Raw genomic sequence first — 22,615 nt, 5'->3', positions numbered from 1 at the left:
CGGAGGAGCAGGGGGCGGCGGGGGCGGGGGCGGGGCACCGCGCTCACGGCCCGTTGTCTCTGCAGTTCACTGCGTGAAGAGGGCGCGGCAGCACCGCTGGAAGTGGGCACAGGTGACGTTCTGGAGCGCCGACGAGCAGCTGTGCCACCTGTGGCTGCAGACCCTCAGGGAGCTCCTGGAGAAGCTGAGTACGTGTGGGCAGCGGGGTGCCGGTGATGAGGCGGCTGCTGTATGGGACAGTACGGGCTGCTTGTACGGCTGCTGCCGTGGGGACAGCACGGGCTCAGGCCTGTGACCCGGCATCGGGCCGCGGGGATGAGGCAGCGCCTGAACCGTCCTGGCCTCGGGCTCCTCTCCCGAAGGCGGGGGCGGTGTGCCTGTGACACCTGCGCCGGTGAAGGTCCTGCGGCAGGTGCACGGAGGGCCACGGCTCTCACGTCCGCGGGCGGTCGCTGTGTGCTGAGTGGACGGCAGGTGCCGTTCATCCCATGTCTCCCACATTGTGCAGGTGCTGGGTTGGCGGCTCAGCACGGCTGAGGGAGGGAGGTAGTACACGTGTGTTGGGTGACTTTGGTGTCTGAGTTACTTTGGCATCTGGGTGGAACGAGCGAGTGGCAAAGTATCTGGAGAAAAATGACCTCGCTTGGAAGGCGCTTCCGCTTTCCGCCGGGGCTGGAGGACCTGGCTCCCGGCTCTCGGCTTGCCCTGTGGAGCTGGCGTTGGCTGCCTGCTGCCGTGGCAAGCCGGTCCTGCCGTGCCTGCTGCCCGGACCGCAGGGCGCCCACCCTCCCTGTGTCCCAGCAGCAGTCTGCTCGGAGAGCGGCCTTGCTTTCTCCTGCCCTCCTCTGGGTTCTCCCTGCCCACCTGCACCTGTCGGGGTGGTCATCGTGAGCCTTCCGGGTGTGGGGTGTGGGGCCGCTGGTTCTGAGGGTGCAGGTGTGTTTCTGTGTGATTCATAGAAAAACTCGCAGTGTTGTGCACGAGTCGTCATCTGCTAAAGATAGAAGGGTGTTATTTCTGCTCCGCTGTGTTGGCTGAGGTTGTAGTGAAATGCAAGCGGCACAGGGCAGTGACTTCTCACACCGAACTCCACCAAGCTGCGGGCCCGGTCGTTGCTCCCCAAAGGGCAGCGGCCGTCTGACCTCTAAGCAGGCCGCTTTGGACTCTGGTGCATGTGGCTTCGGGGCCCAGCACCACGTTGGTGTCGTCCGTCCGTGGCATCGCGTGTGGCTGGCTGTAGGTTGCTCGTGGTTGGCTGCACGGTGTCTGGTTCCTGCCGATGGCCAGTGGGTGAGCGGCCTCCTGGTGCGCCGTGGCGAGTGATGGCTGCTGCAGGCGCTCTGATGCGTGTCCTGGACGCGTCTCCATTTCTGTCAGAATCTGGGGGCTGTAGAGTGTGCCTGTGTCCAAAGCCAGTGGCCAGTGCCAGGCTGTTTGTTGAGGGCAGCGCCAGCCGACGCTGCAGCCGCGTTCTGGGCGCACGGCAGACCCAGGCCCCTCACTGCAGCCACCGCGGGGCGCGAAGGTTGTTCTACGCGATGGCTTTAATTCGCATTTCCTGGATGGGGACACACTTGGGAAACGCACGTGTCTGTGGGCCGTTTGGGGCCGCTTAGTCTTTCAGCCGCCGTGGTGGTCCCTCTCCTTAGTGATGTGTGAGCTCTCACCCCGTGGACCTCCGCGCCCACTGAGCCTGTGAATTATGGGTTGCTTCCCTCCCCTTGGCTTGCTCTTCACTGTCTGATTGGATCAGCGTCTTGTGATGAACACTCTTCATTTGAATATAGTTCGTTATTTAACCCCGTGGGTTAGACGCCCTAAGACATCTGCCCACTCCGAGGTCATGGAGGGGCTTCCTTCTCACAGCTGCACGTCTGACCGTTCACAGTTAGCGCCGCAGCGCGCTCCGCCCGGATCTTGGCTGCGCGGTGAGTGAGCCCTGGAGGTTTGCTGTCTTGGAGCATGGGCATCCCTGGGCCTTGTGCCCGGGGTGGGCCAGGCCGCCCTTGTCCCTGCTGTCCTGTTTTCTTGCTGGGATTTTATATTTCATCTTGCAGCCAGTACCTTGCTAAATCCACTTCCCGTTTCTAAGAGTTTGACAGTGGCTTCTCAAGCGCGGTCCTGTCGCTGGGCACGGCAGCCCGCTGCCTCCGGGTCAGTGCTTCCTTTCACAGCTTTTCTTACGTTTTGGTTGGATCATCAGGGCGGCAAGGACAGATGCCGCATCTTGTCTGCTCCCGACCCCAGGGGAGAGTTGCTAACGTTCTGCCCTTGAGAATTAGGTCCCTTAGGTTCTTGATAGATTTTTTAAATCAGGTTACAAGAATTCCTTTCTTCTTTCTTTCTTTTTTTTTTTTTTTTTTTTTTTTGAGGTTGATTTATTTTTATTTGAAAGGAGTTTGAGAGAGAGTTCTTCCACCTGCTGGTTCATTCCCCAAATGGCCACACAGTTGGGACTGGCCTGGCTGAAGCCAGGAGCCTCTTTCAGGTCTCCCACGTGGGTGCAGGGGCCCAAGGACTTGGACCATCCTCTGGTGCTTTCCCAGGTGCCTTAGCAGGGAGCTGGATTGGCAACTTAAACTGCTGCTCCACAGTGCTGGCCCCTGCTCCTGGCTTTTTGAGAACCCTGGATTTTTACTCACGAGTGGGTGTGATAACGGCCTCCTCATCTTCACAGATGGCTGTGAGGGTCTCTTCTTTGAGTAGGTGCTTTAAATTCCTGGAGCGAGCCCCTCTGGGTGGAGCAGTGTTGCTCCCTGGATGCCGCTCGCTGATCCTTGCTTTAGGGCGTTTGGCCCCAGGTTCGAGAGAGGGCTGGGCCCGTGTGAGCCTCGTGGTGGCTCCTTGTCTGGTTCTCCTCCCCAGCTGCAGTGGCCTCCCCCAGCTCAGAGGAGCTGCGGCCTCTCTGGGCCCCAGAAGGGCTGGACGCTTGTCCTTGAACATTCAAGAGGGTTTGGAAGTGGAGACTCCAGGCCTGGGGTGCCCGCTGCCAGCAGGTTCTCACTCACAGCCTCCCTTGAACTGGCCAGAATGGAAATGTGGAAGTTGTTATAAGAAAATAAGGGTGGCTGCCCCAAGGAGCCCGGGTGGAGTTCAGCAGGGCCTCGGCAGGGACTGAGACCAGGACTGGAGAAGCCTGTCTCTGCATCTGTCTGTCCGTCTCTGTGTCAGGCCCTCTGCTAACGGGCCTGCCTGTCCGTCTGTCCTCACGCTCCGTTCCGTGCATCCATTTCGCTGCTGTTCTCTGAGCGTGCAGAAGCGCGAGGCTGCCTCGCAGAGTTTACCCCTGAGGCAGCCCCGCGTGAGCCTGTGTCGGCCGGCAGGTGTGCAAAGCCTCTTCCGTTCTGCCCACCTTTTGCTTTTTACTTTTCATGGATTAGAAACTCCTGATCAGTGTTCTTCCCGATCCAGAGACCACGCAGAATCCTAAAACCCTCGGAGCGGAGTTTAATTCGAGGATCTGATTTTGTGAGACGTGGTGACTGATGCGTGGTCGTTCTTGCTCTGCAGCATCTAGGCCGAAGCATTTGCTGGTTTTTATCAATCCGTTCGGAGGAAAAGGACAAGGCAAGCGGATATACGAGAGGAAAGTGGCGCCGTTGTTCACGTTGGCCGCCATCAGCACCGAGGTCATCGGTAAGGGGCACATTCCCCGGCTTCTCGGTCACGTTTGCAGGGGTCAGCCTGAGCGTGGTCCAGGCGCTCTCCCTGGAGGAGGCTGAGTTGCACAGTTTTTTTGTTTTTTTTGTTTTTTTTTTTTTTTATATATTTTTGACAGGCAGAGTGGACAGTGAGAGAGAGAGAGAGACAGAGAGAAAGGTCTTCCTTTTGCCGTTGGTTCACCCTCCAATGGCCGCCGTGGCTGGTGCGCTGCAGCCGGCGCAACGCGCTGATCCGATGGCAGGAGCCAGGTGCTTCTCCTGATCTCCCATGGGGTGCAGGACCCAAGCACCTGGGCCATCCTCTACTGCACTCCTGGGCCACAGCAGAGAGCTGGTCTGGAAGAGGGGCAACCGGGACAGAATCCGGCACCCCAACCAGGACTAGAACCCGGTGTGCCGGCGCCGCAAGGCGGAGGATTAGCCTAGTGAGCCGCGGTGCCGGCCTAGTTGCACAGTTTTTAACCTGTACCAGCGTGGGAAGGATGCAGAATCGAGAGTCGTCCTTCCTAACCAGGCCGTAGTTTAGAAGCACGCAGAGACGCTGAGAAGCTAAACCGGCCGGGCGTTTGGTGCAGCACCTGGGAGGCAGCTCGGTGACCCCCGCCACGCACGTGGGAGACCTGGGTGAGGTCCTGGCCTGCTCCTGGCTGTCATGGGCATTTGGAGAGCGAGCCAGCAGATGAAAAACTCTTTGTCTTTATCTGGCTCGCTCTCTCTGCCTTTCAAATGAAATGAACAACAAACTTAAAAAAAAAAAAAAAAATTGAAGGGCAAATATGGGCAGAGAATTCCCACAAGAAGAGATGCGAGGGGTCGAGTCTTAGAGATGACCTCGCCGCAAAGGGGCTCGTGAGGACCCCCTCTGCAGCAGGATGGGGAAGGCGGTGCTGGCCAGGGCCTGTGCAGCCATCACACGGCCTCGTGGCGCTGCGGGCGGGGAGCGCGGACACTGAGGTGCCTGCCGACCGAGCGCTGTTTCCCACGTCTTCCTGGGAGCACAGGCAGGTGCCCACGCCGCTTTCTGTGACCACAGACTCTGGGACGAGCTAAGTGCCCCGGGCGGGAGCCAGAGGCTCACAGCCGGGAGGCCTGGGGGTGTTGCCTCGCTCTGAAATGTCCGTGCGAAGGACTTTGAATTATGCAAGTGACTGAATGGGAAAGCAGGGCGCTGGCGTGTGTGCAGAGCAGGCAGTGGGAATGCGTGGACATGGAGAACGGTGGACTAAGGGCGCCATCCTACGTTTTGGTCTATAAAAAAAAAAACTTAACAATTTTTATTTATTTATTTATTTTTTTACTTTTATTTTTTGACAGGCAGAGTGGACAGTGAGAGAGAGGAGAGACAGAGAGACAGAGAGAAAGGTCTTCCTTTTGCCGTTGGTTCACCCTCCAATGGCCACCGCAGCTTCTCCTGGTCTCCCATGGGGTGCAGGGCCCAAGCACTTGGGCCATCCTCCACTGCACTCCCTGGCCACAGCAGAGAGCTGGCCTGGAAGAGGGGCAACCGGGACAGAATCCGGTGCCCCAACCGGGACTAGAACCCAGTGTGCCGGTGCCGCTAGGTGGAGGATTAGCCAAGTGAGCCGCGGCGCTGGCCAACAATTTTAATTTTTTTAACTTGAGAGGGAGAGGCAGAGACAGAGCGTGCTCTTATCGGCTGGTTCATTCCCAAAATGTCTGTAACACCCAGGTCTGCACCAGGCCAAGCCAGGAGCTGGGAACTTGGTCTGGGTCTCTTGTGTGAGTGGGCAGGTCCCTGAGCACTTAGCCATCACCACTGCCTGCCGGGGTGTGCCACCAGCAGGACTGGAGGCGGGCCTGGAACCCAGGCACTCAGATACGGGGTGCAGGCTCCAACTGGCGGCTCAGCTGCTAGGCCACCCACCTGCCTTGGAATATTCTAAAATTTTGGAAGTAATTGCTAGAATAAGGGAAGACCGTAAGATAGAAGCTGGAGTGGCTTTCAGAGGCACCAGTGTTTGCTGGCACTCACACGCCAGAAGGTGGCGGCTCCCGTGTGGGTGCCCCCCGTGGAAGGGGGAAGCAGGTGGGGTCCCAGAAGGGACTTCTTACGGGAAGTCCTGCTCGGGGGCTTCCAGGGCCCTGGTTTCTGGGTCGTTCGCATAGGGATTTGCAGGTGTGAATGAGCGTGTGCTGTGCTCCTGTTTCCCGCAGTCACCGAGCGTGCCAATCAAGCCCAGGAGGCTTTGTACGAGATGAACCTGGACAAGTACGACGGGTGAGTCTGCTGTCTTGCACCTGGGTCAAGAACGGCACGTTCCAGTGGGATGCCATTCGTGTCCCTCCCGGCCCTTGAGTTTCTGCTGGCCAGCCGGTGACCCAGGGACACTGTCCGCGCACCCACCTCCGTTGGAGCGGGGCAGGTGCCGCACTGTGCACTTTACTGAAGCTGCTTTGAAACCACAGCCCTGCGGGGGCGGGCCGCCCCGGGGCAGGGTGCAGGCGTGGAGGGCACGGGGTGGAGCCTGGGCCCCACGAAGAAGCGTGTAGGCAAGACCCTCACCCCCAAGACTGCCCCGGCACCCACACAGCTGGACACGCTGACCGCCTCACTCAGATGCCAAGGCGCCCCTCGCCCTGCTCGCCTGTGGCTGAGCCCCCGACCCCGCCTGCCGCCTCCCTGCTGGGCTCCGGGTTGCCACCAGCCACGAGGTGTCCTGTGAACCCGAGACCTGCCCTCTGCTTCCCCTCCACGACACGGGGGACGCAGCTGTTTCCGTGCGGTGTGCACTCGTGGGCGCCCCGGGGCCAGCCGGCGCAGCCTGCAGCCTCCCCGCCCTGAGCAGCCCGTGCTCCCCTCCGCAGCGTCGTGTGTGTGGGCGGGGACGGCATGTTCAGCGAGGTGCTGCACGGCCTCATCGGCAGGACGCAGAGGAGCGCCGGCGTCGACCAGAACCACCCTCGGGCCGCGCTGGCGCCCATCGCCCTCCGCATCGGCATCATCCCCGCTGGTACGCCCCGCCCCCGCTGTAGCAGCGCTTACCTTCACATGGGTGAGCCCTGGGGCCGCTCTGGGGGCAGCCATCCTCCGTTCCCAGAGATGGTGTCCGTGAGGGACCTGGAGCCCGGCCCTGCTCCTGGGCTCTGCAGACCCCGCCCCCAGGGGCCTCTGTTGGGAGGAGGGGGGCGGGCCCCGGGGCCCAGTCCTGGGTCAGGAGGTGCCTGGTGCCCCGGGTGCAGGCTGGTGGCTGGTCAGGGTGGGTTTCTGGAAGAAGTGACCTCAGCTGACGAGCAGGAGCTGGGAGTTGTGGGGCAGAAGGAAGAGCAGGCCTGGGGTCAGGGGCGATGGTGAGGGGTCACAGAGGGACAGGCAGGCGCAGAAGCTGGGGCCGGGTCCTGCTGCCCGCGGGGGCCGGGCTCCTCCCACACGCGCTGGTTTGGCCAGATTGTTCTTGGCGGCTCTCCAGGAAGCACCCAGTTCTTTGAGAACCCAGTGTTAAGTCGAGCAGCATGAGGCCTGGGTGTTGCTGGTGCGCGGCTCTGAGGTCCCCTTGGCGAGGGGGAGGCACCTTCCTTCCTCCCCCGCCCGCCTGCCCAGGGGTCTGCACCTGACCAGCCGCGAGCGGCTGGCGCCAGCTGTAGTGGCTCCGGGCCACCTCGTGGAAGCTGCTCTCTTGACTGCGCTGTGGCGCGAGTGCCACACTACCCCCACTCGTGATTGAAGACAGGAGGCCCGGGGGGGCAGGGGGGACCCGGAGGTGCAGCCCAGAGCCCACTGTGCCTCGTCAGGGGGACCCGGAGGTGCAGCCCAGAGCCCACTGTGCCTCGTCAGGGGGGCCCGGAGGTGCAGCCCAGAGCCCACTGTGCCCTCATCAGGGGGACCCAGAGGTGCAGCCCAGAGCCCACTGTGCCCTCGTCAGGGGGACCCGGAGGTGCAGCCCAGAGCCCACTGTGCCTCGTCAGGGGGACCCGGAGGTGCAGCCCAGAGCCCACTGTGCCTTGTCAAGCTGCGATGTTCCGCCCTGTGCTGCCCCAGATTCTGCACCCTGCCCTGTCTCCCACAGGCGGTGCTGCTGGGAGCATCACTCGGGTCACCCTGTGCACCTGCCCTGTGGACCCCCAGTCAGTGACGGACCTCATGAGCTGCGCCGCAAGGCCGCTGTGGGGCTCAGTACAGAGCCTCGCTTTTAGGGGGCCGGCGTGACGTAACAGCTTGGGGGTCTCAGCACGAGCAAAGAGGTGACCAGGAGCAAGTTTTTTTTTTTTTTTTTTTTTTTAAAGATTTATTTATTTATTTGAAAGAGTTACACAGAGAAAGGAGAGGCAGAGAAAGAGGTCTTTATCCGCTGGTTCACTCCCCAACTGGCCGCAATGGCAGGAGCTGCACCAGTCCGAAGCCAGGAGCCAGGAGCTTCTTCCAGGTCTCCCATGGGGGTGCAGGGGCCCAAGGACTTGGGCCACCTTCTACTGCTTTCCCAGGCCACAGCCTAGAGCTGGATCCGAAGAGGAGCAGCTGGGACTTGAGCCAGCGCCCATATGGGATGCCAGCACCGCAAGTGGCGGCTTTACTCGCTACGTCACAGTGCCGGCCCCAGGAGCAAGGTCTTAATGACACACCGAGGGGCACTGTCTGTTCCGGGTCCCTGTGAGGCCCTCAGCGGGAGCTCTGACGCGACGGTCTCTGAACCGTGGCTGCCGGGGAACCTCGGCGCCTGAGCCCCGAGGGAAGCAGTGGCTCTTAGCAGTCATGAGGACCAGCACCAGGCACCCCTGTGGCGGGGTCCCCACCGACGCCCTCCTCCGTTGTGGGCCTCCCGTGGTTGCTGACCTCTCAGAGAAGGCAAGGGCGATGGGAGGGGTCCCGGGCCCCGGGTGACGCCTGTCGGCTCCCCTCGCAGCGGGGAGGCCCCACCCTGGCACGGGTGCCCTCGGTGGTGGTGGGGTGAGCGGTGACGGCGGCTGTGTGAGGTGCACAGGCTGTGCCGGTCTTGCTGGCTGGTACGGGTTCACACAGGCCTCTGTCTGCCGACAGCTCCTGTGCCCTGGGGAACGAGTGGATCCCCCACTGCCCCTTCACATCTGTCCCTGTTACTCTGCTGTGGCTTCCACACTTGCTGAACACATGGGCATCTGCAGGGTGGCCCTCGGGGGCTGCATGCCATGGTTTCCTTGGGGTTCCCTGATGTGGGGTCTCTGGGCCTATGAGCTCCTCCCACATAGGCTTCGTGGGTTCTCTGGGCCTGCGAGCTCCCCACACAGGCCTCCTGGAGTCTCTGGGCCTGCGAGCTCCCCACACAGGCCTCCTGGAGTCTCTGGGCCTGCGAGCTCCCCACACAGGCCCCGTCCGTGTGGCCCACCACGGGCAGCGAGTCTGCGTTCCCTCCTCTCGGGTCTGGTGGGCAGAGCACCTGCTCGCTCTCTGTCTCTGCGTTCCTCTGCTTACCCTGAGACTGCCATGCCTCCACAGATGGCTGCTGCCATCCGTGCTTCGGTGACCCTGTTTCGGCGCCTTGTCTTTTCTGGGTGAGGGGTGGGGGTGGTCAGGTTGGTGGCCACGCCGTGCAGCCTTGTTCAGGTTTGTCAGCCCTTTGTCCCTCTACTGTGTGTGTGGTGTGTTGTACTCCGGGGTTGGATGTCTCCGTGTCTGATCCATTCCTTTTTTTTTTTTTTTTTTTTTTTTTTGACAGGCAGAGTTAGAGAGAGAGAGAGAGACAGACTGACAGACAGTTATAGGCAGTGAGAGAGAGACAGAGAAAGGTCTTCCCTCCATTGGTTCACCCCCCAAATGGCCACTACGGCCGTTGCTGCGCTGATCCGATGGCAGGAGCCAGGTGCTTCTCCTGGTCTCCCATGGGGGTGCAGGGCCCAAGCACTTGGGCCATCCTCCACTGCACTCCCGGGCCACAGCAGAGAGCTGGCCTGGAAGAGGGGTAACCGGGACAGAATCCGGCGCCCCGACTGGGACTAGAACCTGGGGTGCAGGTGCCACAGGCAGAGGATTAGCCTATCGAGCCACGGCACCGGCTCTGATCCATCTTTCCTTCGTGGCTCTGCCTGCCTTTTAGCAGCATTTGCCCGCGGCCAGGCTGGCGCCTGCGATGCTCAGCTGTTAGAGCTTAGAAAGCGCGCTGCACACTTGGGGGCCATTTGTGGCGAGACCTCAGCCCGCGGCCTGTGTGCAGGGGAGGACGGTGGACCCCCTCCTCTGCCCCGGGTATGGGTGCCACACGTGGCTGGTGGCGGGAGGGAGCTGCCAGGCGAGGCGCAGGCGCCCTGAGAGCTGGCGGACGGCGCTGCCGCCGTGACAGACGGACTCCGAGCTTCTGAAGGGCCGAGGCCGTGCCACGGGCATCTGAAAGATGACAGTGCAGTCCGAAGGCCAGAAGAATGGGATGAGATGAACTTGGGAGCGGTCGCTGTGCATTCGGGGACAGCCTGGGCCTCGGGACGAGGGCAGAAGCGAGTGTGGCCCTGGGTTTCTGGGAGAGTGGGGCCTGTGGCGTGCAGGTAAAATACCCACTCTGTGGCTTGCTCTTCGTCCACAAAGACCTGAGCCTGGTGGAAAGCACAGCTTCGTGCCGCAGCTCTGCCCAGCGTCCGCGTCGTCCTCAGCCGGGCGGCCTCGGCCCTGCCTCCTGCACCTGTGCCCCGTGGCAGGCATCTAGCTCCTTCCCACGGGGTGAACTTGGGCTGTGTTGGTCCGAGCCCTGGCCCCTGTGCCCCAGTCCTCCCAAGCCACAGTGCCACGGGGCCATGGGACAGCTGGTGACACTGGCCGCTGGTCAGGGCCCTCCCGGCTGCAGCTGTACACCCAATGGCTGTGAGCGGCCGTTAAGGCAAGGCTGGGAGCGGTGGCTTCCTCCAGCACTGAGCGCTGGCTCGGGTTCCTCTGTGACGCTTTGTACTTCCCATGGCATCTGTGTGAGAGCCGTGAGGTCCAGTCAGCTCCTCCTGTGTGGCCTGGGCTGCAGGGACACAGGGCGGGAGGAGGGGAGACCCCCGCTGCATCGTCCTCACTCGGGGGCGTGGCTGTCTCTGCTGCCAGAGTTGGCGGAGTGTAGGGGTCGCGGCCGACCCGCAGCAGAGGACGTGGGCCTGGAGGTGGGTTCCGGGGCTGCGGTCAGTGGGCCCTGGACACAGTGAGGAGTTCTGGGGGCGAGAAGGGCTCGGGGGGGTATGGGCGTGGCTCAGGCAGTGAAGCAGCTCCCGCTGTCTGCTCAGAAATGCTGACCCCTGTTGCCTGGGAGCCCTTATTATAAAGATGGGGCCGCGGTGACACCACGTGGCCTTCCGTGGACACGCTGATGGCACTGTAAGAGCTCATGGAAGCCGAGAGGCCCTCAGCGGTCGCCTGTGCCTGGCAGCCCGTGGACTGTTCTGGGGCTTCTGTTGCTGTCAGCACCGGTGGCTGCTCCCCATGCATGGTTCTGTGTCCATGGCGGTGTTGTCCGGTGTAGACGTCACCACCTGGTCTATTCCAGGCGCCCCTGGCCAGGGTGGGCTGAACTCAGCGCCCCGGTTAGGTGGTCGGCTGGCTCAGAACAAGCGCCTCGCGGTGTGCTCAGGCCACTGCCTCCATGTGACCCACGAGAGATCCGGCTGCCGGCGCTCACTGCCGGAGGCCACGCTGTGGTCGCCCCCACTTGACCGACAAGGAAGCAGAGGCTGGGGGCTCCGAGTCCCGTGGCGGCCAGGGTGGCGGCTGGGGATCCGAGTGAGTGCCGTCAGCCTGCATCTCCTTGATGCTGCTGAACGCGGGTCCTCGTGGGAAAAGCCTGATGTTTCTCCCGTGGCCTCCGTGGGTGGCCTCGCCTTGGGCACTCTCCCCGCAGGCTGCTCTGTGTGCATTCCCGTGGCTGTCGTGGTCGGGGCCACAAGGTGCACCTGCCATGAAGGGTGTGGCTGGAGCTGCCCACGCTTCTCCGTGGCCCCACCCCAAGGTGGGCTTCCGGAATGGCCTCTGACGCCAGCGGGCTTGCCGAGAGCAGCCCTGGAAGGGGCCGTGTGGTGCTGTCTGCAGGCCAGTCCCTGTGCTCCTCCGTGTTCCCTCCGGGGCCTGGGAGAGGAGGAGGAGCGGATTTCCCACTCGTGGCCGTGCCTGTCCCAGTGCTCGGTCCCACAGTGACGTGAAACCTTGTGTCCCGCAGGGTCCACGGACTGTGTGTGTTACTCGACAGTGGGCACCAATGACGCCGAGACGTCAGCTTTGCACATCGTGGTGGGTAAGTGCCCGCTCGACGAGGCGGCCCTGTGAGGCCCCGAGCCCACCGCCCCTCTCTGTCGCACCTGAACAGCGGCGTGGGCAGTGCCTGTGACTGGCCAGGCCTCGGGCCTCCCTGGCCCAGTCCACATCCCTGGGCCCTGGCTCCAAGCTCCCACCCTGAGAAGTCATCTTCACTCAGCCTGGCTCAGCTCCGGCGGCTTCTTAGCACTGTCCTGAGGGAGGACGGGCCCAAGGTGGGGACGGGGCCCCCTGGTGGGACACCAGGGGCCTGACCCTGCCGTCCTCTGTGGGGAGTCTTCCTGTCTGCCAGGCTCTGCTCACATCACCTTGACTTCGCGGCTCCCCCTCCCCTGGGCGCCCACTGTTTCTCGCCTGGGTGGCCAGCAGTGCTGGGGCCACCCGCGTGGCCTCTGCTCTCTCTGACATGCCCGCCAGGCCAAGGGCGTTGACCCCCTTGGGCGAGGGCCACCCGTTCCGGCCCGGCCCTGTTTGTGGTGTGACTGCTGTCCTGAAGTCACACAGTTTGACTTGGAACGGCCGCCTCCTGGTGCTTTGTGTTTCACCCCCCACCCCCACCCTGTGCCTTTCCTCTTCTCCCCAGCCCCCCACCCCCACCCTGTGCCTTTCCTCTTCTCCCCAGCCCCCCACCCCCACCCTGTGCCTTTGCTCCTCTCCCCAGCCCCCCACCCCCACCCTGTGCCTTTGCTCCTCTCCCCAGCCCCCCACCCCCACCCTGTGCCTTTCCTCTTCTCCCCAGCCCCCCACCCCCACCCTGTGCCTTTCCTCCTCTCCCCAGCCCCCCACCCCCACCCTGTGCCTTTGCTCCTCTCCCCAGCCCCCCACCCCCACCCTGTGCCTTTGCTCCTCTCCCCAGCCCCCCACCCCCACCCTGTGACACCACCGCAGCCTCACGGGCGCACTCTGGCGCCACCTGCTGGTGCCAGGCCTGTTTTAGTCCAGTTGTGTGGTTTGAGTGGAAGGGCCGGCCCGTGGCCGAGGTCTGCCCAGCGCTGTTTCCCGCGGGTAGGCGAGGCTTTGACTCCGTGTCTGCTGTTCCCGCAGGGGACTCGCTGCCCATGGACGTGTCCTCGGTCCACCACAACAGCACGCTGCTGCGGTACTGGGTGTCCCTGCTGGGCTACGGCTTCTACGGGGACATCATCAAGGACAGCGAGAGGAAGCGGTGGATGGGTCTCATCAGATACGACGTCGCAGGTGACGCGGCTCTGTCCTCACGCACACTGCAACCCAGGCACGCCCTCCCCACGTGGCCGAGGGCTGGACTGAGCCTACACCGTGGCGGCACAGTCCCAGGCAAGCGGGCTGGACGCTGCCGACGGACAGGCACACAGCACACTCCAGGCTGTTGGTCACCTGATCTATCAGGATGGAGCCAGCTGCCTCAGACAGCTGCAGGTTTTAGCTGGAAATCAGTCTCCATGAATCAGTCCGAGCGACAGGACCCTCAGCCCCAGGTGTCCGTGCGAGGGCCTGGCCCCAGCGAGGCCTCCCGTCACCGTGCTGAGGTCAGCGGGAGCTTTCATTTGCCGAGTCGGGCCTTGCTCTGGATGCGGGGCACGGGCAAGACCCTGTGTCTGCGAGCCGGGGCTGCTGTGGCTGTGGGGTGGCCGCGGGGTTCACTCTCTGTAGCTGAGAAAACTGGCGCCGGGCGGCTCCCGCACTCACCCCGTCCGAACTCACCTCGTTCTGGGTCAGCACGCAGACTTGTGTGGACACCCACACCCTGTGCATGGGGGCAGGGTGGCTTGTGGGAACCCAAACCTGGCCCCCCCGGAGTTCCTGAGGCAGAGGTGTGGTGGGCCTGGAGGAGCACATGTGTAGGACTCCCGGGTGCAGGTGGCGCCCCCGAGGCAGGCAGCTCTCCTTTCCCTTGAGCCCAGAGCTGGGATGGAGGAGACCCGGTGCCAGCTCGAGAGGACGGCGAGGACGGCGCCCGCACAGCGCAGGGCGCGCTGCGGTTTCGTCCCACCAGCCTCCGAGGGTGGGGGGGACCCTGCAGAGACCTGGGGTTCGACATTGTTGCTCGGATGAACGCCTCTGCTGTGTCGTCTCAGGATTTGTGTTTATGTGGCCTCTGCTTTTTATGGTTGGCTTTTGAGTAGACCTATTGACGAGAATAATTCCAAATCCTAAAACGTTACCACTTTGCTCGTGAGAGAGTGGAATGGTAACTTGGGAAGCTCTGCGTAGCTCTAAGATGCGCTTACATTAAAAACTGCAGTGTGAGGTGGAAATTAAAACAGGAAACGCCGAAGTCCGCTGGCCTGCCCAAACCTGGAGTGGGAGCAGGGGCCGAGGGGCCGGGACAGCTGTGACCCCGGCAAACCTGTGCTGCCGTTCCCTGGCTTCCCCCACAGCACCGGTGGGCTGCGCTCTGCCAGACCCCAGGGAGCTGCCCTGCGCCTTCATGCTCTCGTCTGTCCCCTGTGGGTCACCGGCACAGAGCTCGGGTCTCTGCCCCGCACCCGCCTCCCGGACCCCAGTGCGCTGTTGCCGGGGACAGGGCGGCAGCGGTCAGGAAGGAGCCGTGCACAGGGTGCTCTGGTCTGAGGCGGACAGAGCAGCCCGGGCCCGTCTAGGGGCACGCAGAACCGGGGACGGTGGGACGTGGGAGGGCGCCTCCGGGGGAAGCAGCCAGCCCTCCCCACTCCCTGGTCCGCTTGGTGGCTGTCCCGGTCCAGCAGGCCAGCTCTGTGTGCAGGGGACACGGGGCGCACCACGGGCCGCCCAGCACAGTGGGCCTGAGGGACAGCCTGGTGGGGCCACGCACTGGGGCAGGCGGGGCCATTGTGATGACCCTGAGCTGTGGGAATATGCAGGCTGTGTCCAAGGCTGTGTCCCTGACCCCAGTGGTGACCAGTGCCACCAAGCCCCCAGCCGCCCCCTGGCCACTGGGTCTTGGGAGGGGCCGGCACTGGCACCATGAGCAGAGATCCTGCCCCGCCCCCGCCCCGTGCTCCCGCGGGTGGGTTGATGCCGCGTCGTGGTTTCAGAACCGAGCAGTGACCGTGGCTGTTTCTCGGGCTGCGGCCTGTCCTCAGGAGTGAAGACCTTTCTGTCGCACCACTGCTACGAGGGGACTGTGTCCTTCCTCCCGGCGCAGCACACGGTGGGGTCTCCGCGGGACGGGAAGCCCTGCCGGGCAGGGTAAGCCATTCCTGTGGGCGGGGCTGTTGGGGTTACTCCTGGAAGCAAGGCGAGTGCAGAAGTCACCACGCAGGCAGAGGCTGAGATGGCGGCGGCCTGCGTGAGCCGCCTCCGGCCCTGTGACGGGAAGGGCAGCCGCGCCACACGGGCCATCTGGGCCATCGGCAGGCTGCTCCTTGTGGGGTCTGCTCTGCCCTCCGGGGCCTGACGGGTGCAAGGAGGAAAGGCCAGGCAGCCATGTCATCAGCTACAGCGCGGGGGCCACCGCCCGGAAACGGCCCCGTGCAGCTGGACTCGGGTCCGAGTTCTCGGCAGGAGGTGGATGTGGGGCCCTGGTCCCACCCTGGCAGAGAGCGTGCCCACTCTTGCCGCATGCTGCAAGGCGGAAGCTCTTCCTGGGTCAGGAGAGCCCAGGAGGGGACAGAGAGAAGGTGGCCCCGTGGGGGAGGGGAGTGAGCAGCAGCCCAGACGCCCAGGACCCTGCCCTCGAGGCTGCTGTCAACCTGGCCAGGGCGCTCTGTGCGGGTGGGGGCTGACAAGGACCCCACCTCCTATAGCTGGGGCCTCCCCCCAGTATCCGAGCAGTCTAAGGATCACAAGTAAATCCTAACCTCCACTGCCCTGGGCTGTGTGGCCACGCCGCTGACAGTGGAGATGGGACAGTGGGGACAGGGACAGTGGAGACAGTGATAGTGGAGATGGGGACAGTGGGGACAGTAGAGACAGGACAGTGAGGAACAGTGACAGTGAGGAACAGTGACAGTGGAGACGGGACAGTGACAGACGGGGGACAGTGGGGACAGTAGAGACAGGACAGTAGGGACAGTGACAGTGGAGAGGGGACAGTGACAGTGGAGAGGGGACAGTGGAGAGGGGACAGTGGGGACAGTGACAGTGGAGAGGGGACAGTGACAGACGGGGGACAGTGGGGACAGTAGAGACAGGACAGTAGGGACAGTGACAGTGGAGAGGGGACAGTGACAGTGGAGAGGGGACAGTGGAGAGGGGACAGTGGGGACAGTGACAGTGGAGACGGGACAGTGACAGACGGGGGACAGTGGGGACAGTAGAGACAGGACAGTAGGGACAGTGACAGTGGAGAGGGGACAGTGGGGACAGTGACAGTGGAGAGGGGACAGTGGGGACAGTGACAGTGGAGAGGGGACAGTGGGGACAGTGACAGTGGAGAGGGGCAGCAGTCTGCGCTTGCTCGCCGCATCCTTTCCTTTAAAACTGGGCGGGCTCCGTAAGTGAGGAGGCCGTGACGTCCGAGCGCTGGCGGCAGGGGCTGTTGTCCGCAGCCTGAGCACTTGCGCCGTCGGACAGCGTGAGGATCTCAGTCCCTGGGCCCAAAGCCGCGCTGCAGCTGCCGGCTGAGTTCCGAGTTGTTCATTCATCGTTACTGACAAGGACGGACAGCTGTCACGTCGTTTATCTGAAGTGAATGAGCGTCACCCAGGCACCTGTGGCTGGAGCTGGTGCCGAGCCGCGTGTCCCAGCGGTGCCCTGGCCGTCTCCAGGGCGACACGCTCGTGTTTGAGGGGGACGTGGCGACTTATGTGAGGGTGAAAGTAGACCGGATTTGGAGGATGCAGCTTAGCATACCCAAGCAGCACTTTCGGTTGAGCCTCTGGCATGGAAATCTATTACGCGGAAAGAGTGTCGGGACCTTCCTGTGTGCCAGGCCCGTGCGCCGCACGGTTAACCAAACGGCGGTCGTGTTCCTGTCTCCCAGGTGCTTTGTGTGCAGGCAGAGCAAGCAGCAGCTGGAGGAAGAGCAGAAGAAGGCGCTGTACGGCCTGGGAGACACCGGTAAGGCCACGCAGCCGTGGCGGCCCGTCCCCTCCCTCTCCTCGTCCTGCCTCGAGTCCCGCGTCCGCTTTCTCTCTGCTCCGGGCAGCACGCGTCTGTGCCACTGCCCAGGCATTGGCGGCGCGGCCACCCTCCTGCTCTAGGGTGCGGGGTCGGCGGAGACCCCTCCGGCCTCCCCCTCTCTGCACGGCAGCTGCGGCCCCGTGTGCATTATGTAGATGAGCGGTGAGGCTGCCTGCCCTCAAAACCTTATTTCTGGATACTGAAATCTCAGCAAATTTTCAGAAGTTCTTGTGACTTCTCTCAACTGCTTAAGAACGTGAAGGCCGCCTGGAGCCCTGAGCCCTGAGCCCTGAGCCCTGAGCCCTGACGCAGACAGGCGGCAGAAGTGGCTCGCGGACTCCGCGCGTCATGCGCCGGGGCAGCACACACGAGCCCGCCCTGGGCAGCGGCCCTGCGTCGGGAGCCCTCGGGTCCCCACGGCACGAGAGCGCGCGCCCTGCTCTGTAACTGCGGGCCTGCTTCTCTCTCCTCAGAGGAGATGGAGGAGTGGCAGGTGGTCTGCGGGAAGTTCCTGGCCATCAACGCCACCAACATGTCCTGTGCCTGTCCCCGGAGCCCCCGGGGCCTCTCCCCGGCTGCCCACCTGGGAGACGGGTCCTGTGACCTCATCCTCATCCGGAAATGCTCCAGGTTCAACTTCCTGCGGTTCCTGGTCAGGCACAGGAACCAGGACGACCAGGTGGGTAGGGCCCGGCCGTCCCCAGCTCCTGGCCCCTGGATCCCACAGTGCAGTCAGGATGGAGCTGTTCGCTCTGCTGCTAGTCAGTGACTCCCGTCTCTGCCCACACACACACACGCAGGGACGCCCCCTGTCCATCGGCCAAAATGTCAGAGAATTCCAGAAACAGTTGGGTACAATGAGATGGAGAGACAGACTCAGATGGCGCCTGTTCTAGCATGCTGTCGTCATCATTGTCACAGCCCCTGCAGTCACCTGGGAGAGACAGACCCGAGTCCAGTAGCACGGGGGGCTGGGGCTGTTTTTCATATATATATATATATATATATATATATATATATATGAAGGTTTTTTTTTTTTTTTTTTTTTTTTTTAATTTTATTTAAGAGAGAGCTTCTATCCGCTTAAATGGCTGCAACAGCCAGAGCTGGGCCAGGCCAAAGCCAGGAGCCAGGAGCTTCTTCCGGGTCTCCCACATGGGTACAGGGGCCCAAGCACTTGGACCACCTTCTGCTCTCCCAGGCCATAGCAGAGAGCTGGATTGGAAGTGGAGCAGCCGGGCCTCGAACCAGCGCCCATATGGGATGCTGCAACTGCAGGTCGTGGCTTTACCCACTACGCCACAATGCCAGCAAGCTGAAATTTGTGATCACAGTTTAATTTTAATGAAGCTTTGCTCTTTAATCATTTATCTGAGAAGCAGAGAGCAAGCTCCCTTCCAGGGGCCGGTGCTGTGGCGTAAGCAGGTAAAGCCACTGCCTGCAGCGCCTGCATCCCATATGGGTGCCTGTTCGAGTCCCGGCTGCTCCACTTCTGATCCAGCTCCCTGCTAATGTGCCTGGGAAAGCAGTGGAGGATGGCCCAAGTGCTTGGGCCCCTGCACCGACACGGGAGACCTGGAAGAAGCTCCGGCTTTGGACTGGCCCAGCTCTCACTGTTGCGGGAATTTGGGGAGTGAACCAACGGATGGGCGATCTCTCCCTCTACCTCTGCTTTTCAAATAAATAAATACATCTTTTTTTTTTTTTTTTTTTTTTTGACAGGCAGAGTGGACAGTGAGAGAGAGACAGAGAGAAAGGTCTTCCTTTTGCCGTTGGTTCACCCTCCAATGGCCGCCGTGGCCGGCGCACCGCACTGATCCGAAGGCAGGAGCCAGATACTTCTCCTGGTCTCCCATGGGGTGCAGGGCCCAAGCACTTGGGCCATCCTCCACTGCCCTCCCTGGCCACAGCAGAGAGCTGGCCTGGAAGAGGGGCAACCGGGACAGAATCCGGTGCCCCGACCGGGACTAGAACCCGGTGTGCTGGCGCCGCTAGGTGGAGGATTAGCCTATTGAGCCGCGGCGCCGGCCAAATAAATTCATCTTTAAAAAAGGGTGAGCATGGCTGGTGTGTGGCTCACTAGGCTAATCCTCCGCCTGCGGTGCTGGCACCCTGGGTTCTAGTCCCGGTTGCCCCTCTTCCAGGCCCGCTCTCTGCTGTGGCCCGGGAAGGCAGTGGAGGATGGCCCAAGTGCTTGGGCCCTGTACCCCATGGGAGACCAGGAGGAAGCACTTGGCTCCTGCCTTCAGATCAGCACAGTGCGCCGGCTGTAGCGGCTATTTTGGGGGTGAACCAACGGAAGGAAGACCTTTCTCTCTGTCTCTCTCACTGTCTAACTCTGCCTGTCAAAGGGTGAGCAAGCGAGCCCTCATGCACTGGTTCATTCCCGAGATGCCTACGGTAGTGAGGGCTGGGCCGGAAACCAGGAATCCCACGCAGGTGTCACACGTGGGGAGCCTTCATCTGCAGCCCTTCAGGGAGCTCACGAGCAAGAAGCTGGGGCCAGGTAACTGCTAAGTGCCTGCCCCCGAAAGCTTGGGGTTTTTAACCTGTATCGTACTCAGGGTGTAGTCCAGTGTTATTTTTTGTGGCTTTTAAAGAAGTGCTTGATTTAAAAGATGGAAAGCCATACAGGTCACTAACTTACAACCAGAATTCCGTGGAAAGCGCTCGGCCCCGTGGCTGGGCTGTGGTTTCCGGAAGTGTCGGAAGTGGCGTGGCGAGCGCCTGGCGGGGGGCGCCCTCCCCGTGCCTCCACGGGCAACCGAGTTCCACCCTCTCCCCGCAGTTTGACTTCACCTTCGTAGAGGTTTACCGGGTGAAGCGATTCCACTTCACGTCGAAGCACGCCGAGGGCGAGGACGGCGACCTGCAGGAGCGGGCCAAGCAGAGGTTCGGGCCGCTGTGCAGCGACAGCCCCGCCTGCTGCCGCTCGGCCGCCAAGAGCTCCTGGAACTGCGACGGGGAGATCCTGCACAGCCCCGCCATCGAGGTCAGGTGAGCGTGCGCCGGCCCGAGGCCCCGGGCTCGCAGCCCTCCGCTCTGGGTGCTGCTCAGCCACTGGCCCCGGGCTCTGCCCTGGCAGTCCCTCTCTCGTCCTAAGGATCTCAAAACCAAACCGATGGAACCTCTCAGGGGTTAGGAGTGCGTGTCCCTCAGTCGGCACCTGCTGCCCCCCCCCCTTGCCGGGGCTTGAGGTCAGCCGTGCGGGGGGAGGGTGCAGGCTTTAGCCAGGGCTCTGTCTCCGCAGGGTCCACTGCCAGCTCGTTCGGCTCTTTGCCCGCGGCATCGAGGAGGAGCCCAAGCGAGAGGTGCACAGCTGAGACGCCATCGCGTGGCAGGCGTGATGGTTACCAGGACACCGACTGCAGCCCGATCACGGCGATAGATTCGTTTAAATGTAGAAATTTATTTTTGATAGCCACATATCCGTTTTAGGAAAAGTCCCTTTTGTCAGCTGCTCGCCGTCCCTCTCGGGCTGTGTCACGCGGGCTCAGCCTGGCGGTGGCGTCCCCGCGGTGATTCTAGGGACTTTAGGCCGAGACCCACTGTGTGACAGCTCGGGACCAGGTTCTGGGGAGGAGCTCGACTGCCGTCCTCCGAGCTGGCGATCCTCACTGTGGGCTGCAGCACCACCAGCCACACGGGGACGATCCGGCTGGGCGGGGGCTCCCGAGACCACAGGGGGAAGGGTTGTAGCAGAGCTGGGAAACACAGCCGCGTATCCATTGATCCATCGGGAGAGAGGGTGAATCCAGTGTTGGCGCCACGCCTAGCCCCCACGGTGCGGGGAGCCCAGGACACCCCGGGCAGCCCGGCACTCAGCACGCCCGCCCTCGTGCTGCGATTACTGATGCCTCGCTCCTGGAGATCCGAGTCGTGTACGCGGTGTCCTCGCTGCTGGCGCCGTCTCTGCTGGTTGTAGACTGATGCGTCCTGGGCACTCAGAGATGCCCGTGTTACACACGTCATAGAACACGCAGCTGAGGCTCTGGTCCGCAGGGCAGGGGCGGGGAAACTTGACTGTTACGAGAGCAGCTGCGGCCCGTGCAGCACGCGCCGTCTCCCGCCTCTCCTTCAGAGCCACCCAGGCGGGGCAGCCTGCACGTGGTTTGTTACCGAGGGAGGCGGGCTGGTCGCCAGTGGCTGCTGCGAGGGGGGTTGGCCCGGCTGCTTCCCTTCGGCGTTGGGCCTGGGTTGGAAGACCACAGACCCAGCACCTGAAAGGCAGTGTAGCCCACGGGCCCGCAGCACCGCCCTAGGCTGCACCCCTCCCAGGCTGCTCCCGTGGGGTGGAAACCGGGCAGCTTCATTTGTACGCTTTCCCCAGAGACCCCCGAGTCTGCCCTGGCCCTGGGGAACGAGGCCCACGCTCTGGTCTGTCCCGAGACCGCTGCCGACTCTAGAGGCAGGGACCAGGCAAAGCAGGCCCCCTGCGCCTGTCAGAGTTGCACGCTGGTGCTGTCTCTGGGGCCCCGGGGATGTAGGTCCCGGGCAGGGGGCAGCACGCACGCATTCCCACAGAGCCTCAGCTCCTGCACCTCAGGGTGCTGGGGACAGAGGTCAGAGGTGCTGGTTGGGTGGTGAGCATGGTCCCAGCCGGTGCTGGGACTTGCCTGGCGGCTCGCGGCACACTGCAGGCGGGCAGCATGGGTCCCAGTTCGGGGTGGGCCCCCTGTGTGACTGGGAGACACCGAAAGGCTGGATTCGTTCTCTTTCTAATCTTGCTGGTTTCAAGATTAGAAGGTGGCATATTTGATCTGAAATGTTTGAAAAGACAAAATAAAACTACTTTGGGCAGAATTTGGCATTTTCTTCTTCTACACAGTCCACGAAAAGGCACAGGCTCAGCTAAGGCACAGGCTCAGCCGGGCCCCAAAGCTTGCGCTGGGCCCGGGGCCCCGTCACCTGATGGCCGCTGACCCTCGAGGGACCGGATGTTTGCTCGAGTGTCCAGTCGGCTGAGACAGAGGTCGGCTCCCAGGTGGAACAGTGAACGCCAGGGCCAGGGCCGTCAGAGGACGCAGCCTGGCTTGTGCTGCAGGAGGCCCGGTGTGGACTTAGCGCTGTCAGGGCACAGTCACGAAGGCACGAGGACCACGCAGGCCGCCCCACAACGCCCGTGCCCACGCCCTTACCTTCTGTTCACCTGAGAGTTGGGCCTCCCACCTGCTGGCTCGCTCCCCAGGTGCCTGCAGCCGGCAACTCAGTCCCTGTCCCCTCCATGGGGCGCCCCCCCCCCCCGGGAAGTAGCACCTGGGCGCTGGGCTGCGCGTCAATCAGGCTTCAGCCTGCCAGGCCCAGCCCCCGCACCTGCCGGGCTTTATACCTTCCTCCACCCACTCGTTCATTGCAGCCACCAAAGCCTACATCCAAGCTGCAAGGAGACTCTGTGACGAGGGCTCCAGGTCCAGGAGCACAGAGCTTGATTTTCCCGTGTGCTCGGGTCTGACCCCCACGCCATGGTGACCGACCTCTTGCGATCTGTAGCTGGAAAGGCCCCAGGGCCTCTGCTGGAGCTGGTAGCGCTCCCCTCTATTCCAAGGGCTCCCCTCGCCACCAGGCAAAGCCAAGAGAAGCCCTGGGAGATGCGTCCCGGGCTGCAGGGGAGAGGTGCTCTGTGACACAGGCGGGCACAGGCTGCCTTCCTGACAGTAAGCCCAAAGCAAGCAAATTGCAAGGCGCTTAAAGCAGGCTGAGGGCTGGGCGGAGGCGGGAATGCCCA

At 62.6% G+C, this 22,615-nt stretch overlaps 1 protein-coding gene across 1 annotated transcript in view; it reads left to right on the top strand.

The window, feature by feature from the left end:
* CERK (ceramide kinase) overlaps positions 1-21,693 on the top strand; it is a 42,784-nt gene extending 21,091 nt beyond the window's left edge. Inside the window, exons 3-13 of the mRNA XM_051828131.3 lie at positions 66-188; positions 3,511-3,636; positions 5,838-5,901; positions 6,489-6,634; positions 11,771-11,845; positions 12,910-13,062; positions 14,910-15,015; positions 16,751-16,827; positions 17,364-17,569; positions 19,679-19,887; positions 20,141-21,693. Coding sequence (XP_051684091.2) covers positions 66-188; positions 3,511-3,636; positions 5,838-5,901; positions 6,489-6,634; positions 11,771-11,845; positions 12,910-13,062; positions 14,910-15,015; positions 16,751-16,827; positions 17,364-17,569; positions 19,679-19,887; positions 20,141-20,213 — 1,358 coding nt within the window. The 3' untranslated portion in view covers positions 20,214-21,693. The remainder of the gene's footprint in view (positions 1-65; positions 189-3,510; positions 3,637-5,837; positions 5,902-6,488; positions 6,635-11,770; positions 11,846-12,909; positions 13,063-14,909; positions 15,016-16,750; positions 16,828-17,363; positions 17,570-19,678; positions 19,888-20,140) is intronic.
* Positions 21,694-22,615: the final 922 nt, after the last annotated feature.

The sequence above is a fragment of the Oryctolagus cuniculus genome, chromosome 11 (genome assembly GCF_051225735.1).
Source record: "Oryctolagus cuniculus isolate XC-2025 breed Fujian yellow rabbit chromosome 11, ASM5122573v1, whole genome shotgun sequence".
Taxonomy (NCBI): Eukaryota; Metazoa; Chordata; class Mammalia; order Lagomorpha; family Leporidae; genus Oryctolagus; species Oryctolagus cuniculus.
The sequence above is the reverse complement of the archived record's forward strand: the minus strand, read 5'-3'. Positions and strand labels throughout refer to the sequence as shown.